The following is a 10,186-nucleotide window of genomic DNA, read 5'->3' as shown; positions in this document are numbered from 1 at the left end:
GTCTCTATACTAGAACAGAGAATTCCTCATATTAATGAGGAATATGGTTTCTTTTGGGAAATATGATGAGAACTTGTTGTTAGAGGGCAATGCAAGAAGGTTTAGTGAGACTTTAACTCCCAAAAAGAAAAGGCTTTCCTCTGGAATGCTAGATGCCTCTTTGTATTATAACTCGTATCAACAAAGATGAGATGATTAGCAGAGAGTGCGCATTTTTAATGACAAAGAGTAACCAAATGAAACTTTACAGATCTCCGTAGATTTGACCTAACCTATAACCAAATTCGAGTACTCTTACTCTAGTTATTGTCAGCATATGAATAACAAGAAAACTAGAAGTTTCTCAGGCTAAATTAGAACTGGCAATTGTAACCATCTCTCAAAAATGTACTCCTAACAGATCTTTCTATCCTCAAAAAACCATAGTAATCAATGAAGACTCTCAAAACAAAGGATTTCTATCCTGCATGAATGCTTCAAACAGATAATTTATAAGAATTTGTTGACAACATGAGTCTGCTTTTGCACCAAAAAGAAATATAAATACGAAAAAAGATAGTCTGACACTAGTTGGCACATGGAACTTACTACAAGAAGTAGTTTGAACCTCAATATTCAGCCTGAATGAAACTTAGCTTGACCTCTGCAAGTTTGATACAAAATTCCAAGCAGCAAAAGCTGCTGATCCACCAACCACACAGGCCAAAGCCACCACGACCTGCAGGGCCACTTCCCATGGATACTGCTCAGGCACAACATAGACACATAAAGGACCCAACACCAAAAGGACAAGGCTTAAGCTCAACAGTGTTCCTGGGGTACCGGGGTCTGTGGCTGCAGACAACACCCCTAGCTCCTCTGCCTTTGTGAGGAGGCCCAGCCTCTCCACTGTGGACAGTGAGAAGCCAAATTTCTCAGCTGCTGACAGTAGTCCTGCTTTCTCCGCTTTGGTTAGAAGCCTAAGCTTTTCCACGTTAGTTAAGAGCTTTACAGGCGGTGCACTGTTGTTTATTTCTCGTGGACCTGGCTCACCCAAAGGGAACACAGTTGATCCCTGCAAGCAACAAATAAAGCAAAATTTAACAAGTGGCTGGTTGGAAAGATACTTTGTTCATATATATGTTAGTTAAGGTAAAGTACCATGTTGTTCATGATCTTGAATGAAACAACACAGAAGGTCATAATACAACCTCTTCTATAATACAACCTCTTCTATAATACATGATTGGGATGTGAAGCTACTCTATGTAGTTTACATGGGAAAGATAATATCTGCAATGACGAAAACTAGTCGAAAGATGGCATGACATGTTTTTAGATAGATTGATTGCAAAAGTATGTTCAAATTTAAATTATTTCATTATTTTCTTACCAATATTTCAATTTAATTTGAAATGTTGTCGGTGCCTTCCATACAGATATAAGCTATAAGCTATATGTCTAATCATAATACTCACCTGAGATGGAGATGAAAGTGCGCAGCTTGAGCTTAAAAAGCAAAAAGAAAATCTTTATTACATACATATTAACTATTAGGCATAACTGAGCCTTGCGATTTTAATCTTCTTAAATTTATAAAAGCAAGATTGATGCACCAAAAATTATTTGCTAGAATAGTTCGTGAGAGGTTTTTATCAAGGAAAGTGAAACATGCTGTGTATTTTTGCTCTTGAAATTTTCCTCACATTCATCATTTAAGCTCACCGTTTGATGCTAAGGCATCTTAAGCACTAAGTTTCCGGAAACGGAAGCATATGAATCAGATCAAAACGTCTTAGACATGATACGTAAATATTGCTTTCAAAGGAGAGAATACTAACGAAATCATTCACAAATGGCAACATTTATAGAGATCCTGTGGCATCTGAAAAGGGAAGGTGCTCAATCATCTAAAAATGGTGATGATGATCATGATGATTGGAATAACTAAACAATAAACAAAAAAATGACCACAGGATTCAAAGTTTTATGAGTTCAGAAACAATGTATGGTTTACTTAAGTAGGACTTCTAAATCAAATATTTACTCCACCTGAGAGGACTGAACTCACCTTCCTGGTACCTGTAACTCTGGTTCCAGGCTTCTGGGTGGCCATTGATTTGATAAGGAGAGAATTTCCAACTTTTATTTTGGTGAGAGAAGGTGAGAGCCTTACTCTACTGCTGCAAATACCCACAGCCTCCATGAACTCTCTCTCTCTCTCTTTCTCTCTTCCAACCCCCCCGCCCCCCGTTATCTTTGGTGGTTGGCTTCAGAGAGAGGTGCAAAGGGGCCGCGATCCTTACATGGACACGTGTCTTCATGTAATTGGATGTCTCTATTGCTAGATTCCGTGGAAACTGGATACTCATCGTGGCTTGATGGCCCATTGGATTCGATGTTGTTCTACGGAGTCAGCGTTTAATAGTTTTATTTTATTTTTTATAAATATTTTTATAAATATTAAATTTTGTATGGATATTTTTTTAATATTAATATATATATATATATATTTAAAATATTTATTTTACTATTCTATTTTCTTTATTTTTAATTTTTCATATATAATATTATTAAAATTTAATAATTTCAAATAAAAAGGATTAATTTTTTTAATGAATAAATGTATAAAATATATTTATAAAATGATTAAGATGAAGAACAAAAAATAATTTTAAAATTTTATTTTATTTTTAATTAAAATTTTTGTGCAAAAACAGAGTTTTATTAAGATAAAAAATAACATAAAATTTAAAAAGATATCCAGACAAATTTAAATTTTAACGGGAGTATTCATGCTTTTTATTATTATTATTATTTATTATTATTATTATTTGGCCTCCGCCCGAACAATTTTTAAGGCGGTGGCGTTTTCGTGATTAAAATAATATCCGGAACTCTTTTGAATGAGTCTTTCCATTTTATATACCCTTTTCGGCCCTGTGAGTTACTAGGGTAGCCAAAATCCATAGGCCGGACTCGGAGCGCGAAACCAAAACCCAAAACCCTAGCGCGCGATCGGCAATGGCGTCACCATCTTCCATGGAGAAGATTAAGGAGTACTTGAACTCCCAGATCTATGACGACGAGAAGTGGTCTTTCAACTCGGTATTCCTCTATTCCTTCCTTCCGTCTTCTCCGATTTTTCGTCTGATCGCGCGTTTAGATTTCTTGCTGGTGTTGGTAGTTTAATCTGTTGGGTGGTGGATTATTGGATTTCTTTGATTTGGTTCTCATCTGTTTGGTTCTTTTATGTTTTCATTTATGAGTTCTTTTGGCGTCAACAAGATTTCAAGACATCAAGTATTGTAGAGGTCTAGTTGTTCTTTTGCTTGATGGACGGTTCACATGTTCCTTGTAGTTTATTGTACATTGATTGTCGTGAGGAAAAGTCGAGCATTTGTTCTTTTTTGCTTCAAAGATTGGTATAGTAATGAGTAGAAGTATCTATTTGGGATTAAGTGCTCGTGACATGGATATATAAAACAAACAAGTCAAATCCATCTGTCTAGGATAATAATTGATCAGCTTGATGAGCATGGTGCTTAACGTGCAGAGTGGCAGGATAAATAATGTGCAAAAATATTTGGTCACTTTGACGACAGGGAAACAAATATATGGATTGGGAAATTTCTTTGGAAACTGAAAACATGATACTGATGCATGCTTGATTAATGAGCTTGCAGATTACATATGTTTCTGGAATTATAAGAAAGTGGAAACATACTGTTAGCAGTTATAAATCCCCGTATTCAAAATTTAAGTTGATATGATTAGGACATGGAGTATCAGTGCCTGTAGAGTTAGAGGAACACTTGGGAAGAAAAAAGGGCCAATAGTTTTTCAATGCCTTGGGATAAGGAAGCCCTAGATAGTTAAATATTGAGGTGCTGATTCCGATGTATTTGATTTCTATGACATTGAGTCTACCTTTTCTTTTTTCTTGTGGCCAACGGTGCTCGGACCAGAAGAGAGTAGTCGAGCCATTCCTCCGCTCGCCGCAAGCCAGAAGAATTGGGTGGACTTGCTTGACTCGGCACAGTTCTGTTATAACCTTCATCGGAGTTCGTCCACGGGGATGAGTCCGTTTGAGTTGGCTACAGGCCAACAGCCCCTCTTTCAAGTGTCACTCGAAGGGTCTCTAGATCTTGTAAATTTGTCCAACAATGCTAAATCCTTTTCATGTAGGAATGGCCTGAAAACTCTATGTGGTGGGATTCTAATGAATTCGTTTAGACCAGAAACAGTGAAACATTGGGTCCTAGTTCAAGAGAAAAGGTGGGATCTTTAAGTTATCCCTTTGTTTGGTTTCTTCCCACTTTTTTCTTTCAGTACTTGAAAGTTGATTGTAGGTTGTTATGTCTGATTAAGACTATAAATGAAGATTGTAAGCTGCAAATTAAAAAAAATCCTTTTCATTAGTTGTTTGTCTGTGAGTCTGCAGTGATAGATAATATGTTTTGTACTTTTTAGACATTTTGATGTGTATGGACCTGACCAGCTTGATGCGGTGCTAGAAGATGTTTTTGAAAAGAGACAATTTAGATGCTTATAGCTTTGCAGTATTTCACATTGGATTGGTAATGCAGGAGCAGTTTTGGAAATACTTATGTTGAATTGATTCGCCTACAGCTTCTATTTGCTTCTAGATGCAAATAGAAGTATTCCAAAACTACTCTAGGCATCAAATGCACCCTTTGCTAACTGTATAACTGATTTTAAATTTTGTTTTCTATTATTCTAATTGTTGTCTTTCTTTGTGTAGTACATATCCTAAATAATCATGTAAAGCTATATTAGCCAATAAGCATCTTTCTAGGGATTACATGTTATGGTACATCTCATGATATATTTGAGGCTTGTCATATCAGGCTGTATTATACAAGTATCAGATTATGAATAGTAGGCCCAGTATGCTACAATATATATCTTTATTGATCATTGTTGTTTGAGGTTTTCTTCTTCAAATCACTACTTTCTTCTTTTCTCATGGACACAAATTTAGGTTTTCTTGTTGAGTCCGGAACCACAACTCAGCAAGCATAACTTAAAAATCTAAGCTGATACGGCATGTTTGTGCTTTTTCTTCCCCCCCTTCATTTAGGGCAGTAATACCTTCTTGAGTACTGAATTCCTGGAGTAGCAAAGTCATTTTAGAAGAATGAGAAGAGAGCTCATGCATATCATGCTAGTTGTAGTGAGTACCAGAGCATCTAGGAAGCATGGAGACTTGAAATTGTATGTCGTGTTTGTATTGGATACATATCGAATATTGATACTAGTTGGATACTTCTAGATTACATGTCAAACACTTATAAGTTATTATTTTCTTAAAATTAAATAAATGCTTTGGATACTCCTTGAATACATCCAAGATACTTCACCCACACCTCCAAGAATGAGGGGTGGTTTTTTTGTCCTTTCTTTTTCTCTCTTTTCTTTTCTTTTCTTTTTGATGAATGTTGCCCTTTTAATGATATATGGTTAATTTTGGACTTTCTCGTGTTAATATTATTATATAATGTATGGAGTGTAATCTGCTAATTTGAGTTATCACTAAATGATAGAATTTGTGGATGTTGATGTTATACACACACACAAACATAGACATACATACATACATACATACACACAAACATAGACATACATATATTATTAAATAAGAGGAATATGCAATTTTAGATTCCGATTGTTAAATTTTATGACCATAATATCCCTATTTTCTTTATTCACAAATATCTGCAAAGAAATATGATTAAGAAATTAGATTATAATTCACTTGCACCTTGATTTATCTCCGCACCTCTATCTGTCATCTACATGGTTTCTCTTAGACATCCCAAGTCAATTGGACCCTATTAAAAAAAAACTCTATCCATCTCTCATCCACATCCCCAACTCATTGGATTCTTTTTAAAATTTTAAAAACAAACAAAAATATCAATAATCTTTCTCTAATCTACGTGTTTTATCTCTCTTATCCTCCAGGTATTTATTTATTTTGTATTATTTTTTTTTAACATGCATTACACTTGTCCGATTACTATATATGATATTGTGTGTGTGTGTGTGTCTATATATATATGTACCCTACTTTTTAAAAATTTGTCATACCAGTGTATTTGTATTCTACTGCATCCATATCATGATTTCGTGTCTGTGCTTCATAGCAGTGCATTCCAGAGACATACGACACTGTTTCCTTCTTGGGTGGATAATTCCTGGAGTCATATTGAGCTAAAATTGATTAATTAGTAGATTTTTCTAAAAAAATACTGTGATAGCCCTAATTATCATGTAGAAAGTTAGAGATTGCACTAGTAGGGAGATTTGTTTGGCAACAATCTTATTCCAAAATAATGTGCTAGAAGTTAGTTGCATTTCAAATATTTTTTCAATCTGTATTGCTCTAAATTTGATGGATACTTCTTCGTACTCCTTAAATTTGACCATGAATCTCCCTCAGTGCTCTGTAATACAATTTAATTTGAAGATTGTTATGTTGTTCACGTTCACTGCATTAGCAATTCCAATCTTATAAAACTTGTGGTTAACATTCGTTCAATTGCCTCTTGTTCAATGTCTTTCAGGTTATCTCCACCTTGCATACTAATATCTGCAATTGCTCAATCAAAATGCATCCCCCTCCCAATCTCTTAAACTTACATGGAATTTGATTGTATATATGTGCACATATTATGTAAACTTATTGTGTGATCTCTTAAGCTTGTGCATAGCATTCTTTCAATTACCCCTTGTTCAATGTCTTTCAGGTTCTCTATCTTGTCTACTAATATCTACAATTGCTTAATCAAAATGCGTTCCCCCTTGTAGGTCTCTTAAATTTATATGGAATTATACATATAGATTAAACATGCATATATACATGCATACTATGTGTGTGTGTGTGGGTGTGTGTCTATGTGTAGTTTGACTATTTGGAAGCTAGACATTATTTTGGTGATTAAATTTGTTAAAACTGGAAATAAAGATGGTGCTCTAGATTAATGAACACTATTAGTTGTCTCATGTCATCTACTCATAGCGGAATTCTTTGTTTTAGATAATAATAAAAGTTCCTATCTCACCTTTTTTAATGATGCATCATATTGAAAAATCAAAAGTAATTGCTACATGATAGAAAGTTGCAGTTACATACCAAATTTAATGCCTAAATCTTCAGCATGCAGTGTCACGGAAATACCATTTGTGTGGGTTCTAGAAAATTGACAAATATTTTTTTATGTTATATGAAATATATTATATTTTCTTATTTTCAAGTACATCATGGTCATCATACCTTGTCTCAATTATATTGGGCAAATTTCGTGTATTTTCATTCACTAATCGTCATATTGTTACATCAGCAAAAGTGATCAGGAGTTTGCATGATTTAAATATCCTTATATTATAGTTTCTGTTTACTAACATGAGATTGTATTGTCAATCTGAATACTAGCAATGGTTCTAAAGGGACAGACTAAGACTGAACGAAGCACAACTAAGGAGTTGTATCCGTTGGTAGATCAATCAATTATTGAGGGAGCATTTTGTGGGCAAGGGTCATAGTTTTGTTTTTTATTTTGTTAAAGGAGAAATCGAGGAAAACATTAATATATCTTTTCATCTTTGTCATAGATCTTTTCATGTGAAATGGTGAAGAATGTAAAATAGTTTTCTGAAATTTTTGTTGGGTACTATTTTCTACATGCATCGGTTGCATAATGTGTGATCTCTTCAGCTTCTTATCTAAAAATGGGTATGAATTAAAGATGTTTGTGCCCTCCTAGTTTGTCATCAGACTTCAATTTTTAAAGACATGCTCTCAGTTTTTTTAATGAAGAATACTCTCAGATCAACCTCTTTGGGTCCAAGTGTAGGGATTTTTGCTATAATTTTGGGCTTTATTTACCTTTTATATATTCAGGCATCTTTAACTTATTTATTTATGTTCAGGAATGAGTTTTAAAAGTTTTCAGATGCTTTCACCCTTGGCTTTAGCAAATGCACTTCAACTGTATGTTTATGCAGAGTTGAATGACATTTTGTGGTGAATGCGTGCAATTTTTTATATGAATGCACATAAATTTAATACTGAATGCACATATCTGTTGAGTTTATAATGCACATTCATGGGCTAGAGTGTATATGTGGGGCCAAAGGCAAAGGTCTTTGAAAATTTTCAAAAGTGGGCGACTCCTGCAAAGCAAAAGGTGGTTCGGATCTTCAAAAGTGGAAATAAACTGGGCCATTTCTGCAAAATTCCCCCAAATGTATATAGGAGGATAATCATGTGAAAATGTGAGAGTTTGAGTTTGATTGGGATTATATTTGGTGTGAAGAACCTCAGACGAGATGAGTGATGTCCTGCTCCGTCATCAACTTATAAATACATTTGCAATTTAACTAATGTTTATCTTCCTTATCCTTTTCTCCTCATGATTATTGGCTTGCAAAAAGCTCATGATGTTATCATATGTGGTAATTAGATATGCAAAATCAGAAAGACCAAAATACCTGACAATAATTAATTGTACTCTTCAAATATTTTTTTACCTTTTCTTTTATAAGCACATGTAATCATGCACTCCCTCATTTCCACTTTAGGATATCAATTAAATCCTTTTCATGGGTGAAAAGACGACATCTATCCTATGGCTTTCTCCAACTACGCAATTCATGTAATTTAACTACCAAAATCTCCAAATTAATGATACAACTTCTATTCAGAATTCAATTTTTAATTTGTGACTCCTCTGAAACTGAACTTATTTTTTGTTATATCAGCCTTTCCATCCAGTAAAAGGGGTCATAGGAAGTTCAGATGCTGAATTAAATCAGTTTCATGTGTCTCTTTGTTTTTGCTATCTAGAATATACTTTATGTGGTATATCCTTCTGTCTCAATATTAATTGAATTTGTGACTGCGTGGGTTTTTACAGAAGCTGCTATGTGCTGTTGGGCTATTTGGCGGTTCAATACTTTTTATGCGCAACTTTGGGGATCTTATGGCCATTTGAGGACATGGGAGGCATGATTGACTCCTGAGTTTGCTTTTCTTCTTTAGCAGGCTGCAAATGGTGACACAGTATTTCCACTTTAGCCTTCCACCTCTTCTCTGAACGTTTGTCTTGGTCTTGTATCAAATAATTTTTGTATGCTTGGACTTCTCATTCAAACATTTGTCATACATGGTACAAGAGTTTGAAGGTAGCATGTTTATTTAGGTCATCCGCTAATATCTTCTGCCTTAGCCGTATGGACTGAATATATTGTTACATGCTATAAATCATGTGTTATTTCTATGGTGGTTTGTTCAAAATCATTTGAATATACACAGCATGGCCTTGTTAATACAGCCTTTCCTTTTGTCACGAATCCCTCGGAATATGGATTATTGTAATCTCCAGGGTTCAGTTTATTATGGAGACATTGATTATGATCGTCTGGTGTTGGGACTTGTTCCTGTAAACCTCCTATCCAAGTCTTTTTTTTCTTTTATCAGGGGTTAGGTATTTGCAATTTGTCCTAAACAATGCTTTGGGTGATTCATTTCCTTGAAAATGAATGGCCTGACTGTCTTAAGAGGAGTGGGTAAGAAAAGTCATTAAAATCCTCCTAGTTGATGAACCTCGAGAGTCCAGTCGGGTTATGAAAATGCATTGCTGATGAAAGATTGCAAGCCAAAAGTTTGGCACTATAATCTAAATTTACATGGATATTATTCTTGGCAAATTACTCTTGATGACTGTTGCAAGCCATCCTCTGAAATTCCACTTCTGACGAGAGTTGAGGATTTAAGTCTTTGCAGGCTATGGGCAGTGTCCTATCAGTATAGTATCTATGTAACATAATTCTCGTGGTTAGATTTGCTTATTTTAGTAAATTTTTCTGCTCCCGAGAACGGTAGAATTTGAGACAGTCTGCTGGATATTTGCCTTTTATTTTCGTGATCTGGGGTCATGTCAGTCCTTTTGTTATTTCTCTACAGGAGCTCGTTTTTCTTCTTTTATGGCAAAAATTTGAGACTTATTTGATGACTTTTAGGTTCTCTAGCTGGCGAAAACTTTTTAATGGTTGAGCAAACTTTTTATTTAATAAGAACATCTTGTTTTTTTCCCCTTCTCAAAAGAGTAGGCTTTTTTATGTGACAGAAGATGCCGAAAGTAATATTGCTGCGTGGACCCAAAACCAAGGTTGTACATCG

General features: G+C 34.8%; 2 protein-coding genes across 2 annotated transcripts; one reads left to right on the top strand and one right to left on the bottom strand.

Annotated features, from left to right (window-relative positions):
* Positions 1–455: 455 nt before the first annotated feature.
* LOC103718212 (wiskott-aldrich syndrome family protein, putative (DUF1118)) lies at positions 456–2,236 on the bottom strand. The gene is made up of 2 exons (XM_008806921.5): positions 2,051–2,236; positions 456–1,054 (listed from the first exon to the last, which is right to left on the bottom strand). Exons 1-2 carry the CDS (start codon positions 2,183–2,185, stop codon positions 632–634), a joined length of 558 nt encoding a protein of 185 aa, XP_008805143.1. The 5' UTR covers positions 2,186–2,236; the 3' UTR covers positions 456–631.
* A 677-nt stretch (positions 2,237–2,913) lies between these two features.
* LOC148715158 (mitochondrial import receptor subunit TOM5 homolog) lies at positions 2,914–9,284 on the top strand. Its single transcript, XM_088721600.2, has 2 exons — positions 2,914–3,087; positions 8,922–9,284. Exons 1-2 carry the CDS (start codon positions 3,004–3,006, stop codon positions 8,997–8,999), a joined length of 162 nt encoding a protein of 53 aa, XP_088577726.1. The 5' UTR covers positions 2,914–3,003; the 3' UTR covers positions 9,000–9,284.
* The last annotated feature ends 902 nt before the right edge of the window (positions 9,285–10,186 follow it).

The sequence above is a fragment of the Phoenix dactylifera genome, chromosome 1 (genome assembly GCF_051530095.1).
Source record: "Phoenix dactylifera cultivar Ajwa chromosome 1, Ajwa_hap1_PhDact_Kaust_v1.1, whole genome shotgun sequence".
Taxonomy (NCBI): Eukaryota; Viridiplantae; Streptophyta; class Magnoliopsida; order Arecales; family Arecaceae; genus Phoenix; species Phoenix dactylifera.
This window is presented reverse-complemented; position numbering and strand designations above follow the sequence as displayed.

Coding starts and splice junctions, on each gene's coding strand:
- LOC103718212 (XM_008806921.5), bottom strand. CDS start 2,185: ATGGAGGCTGTGGGTATTTGCAGCAGTAGAGTAAGGCTCTCACCTTCT. Junction 1,055..2,050: donor GAGTTACAGGTACCAGGAAG/GTGAGTTCAGTC, acceptor TGTTGCTTGCAG/GGATCAACTGTGTTCCCTTT.
- LOC148715158 (XM_088721600.2), top strand. CDS start 3,004: ATGGCGTCACCATCTTCCATGGAGAAGATTAAGGAGTACTTGAACTCC. Junction 3,088..8,921: donor AGAAGTGGTCTTTCAACTCG/GTATTCCTCTAT, acceptor GGGTTTTTACAG/AAGCTGCTATGTGCTGTTGG.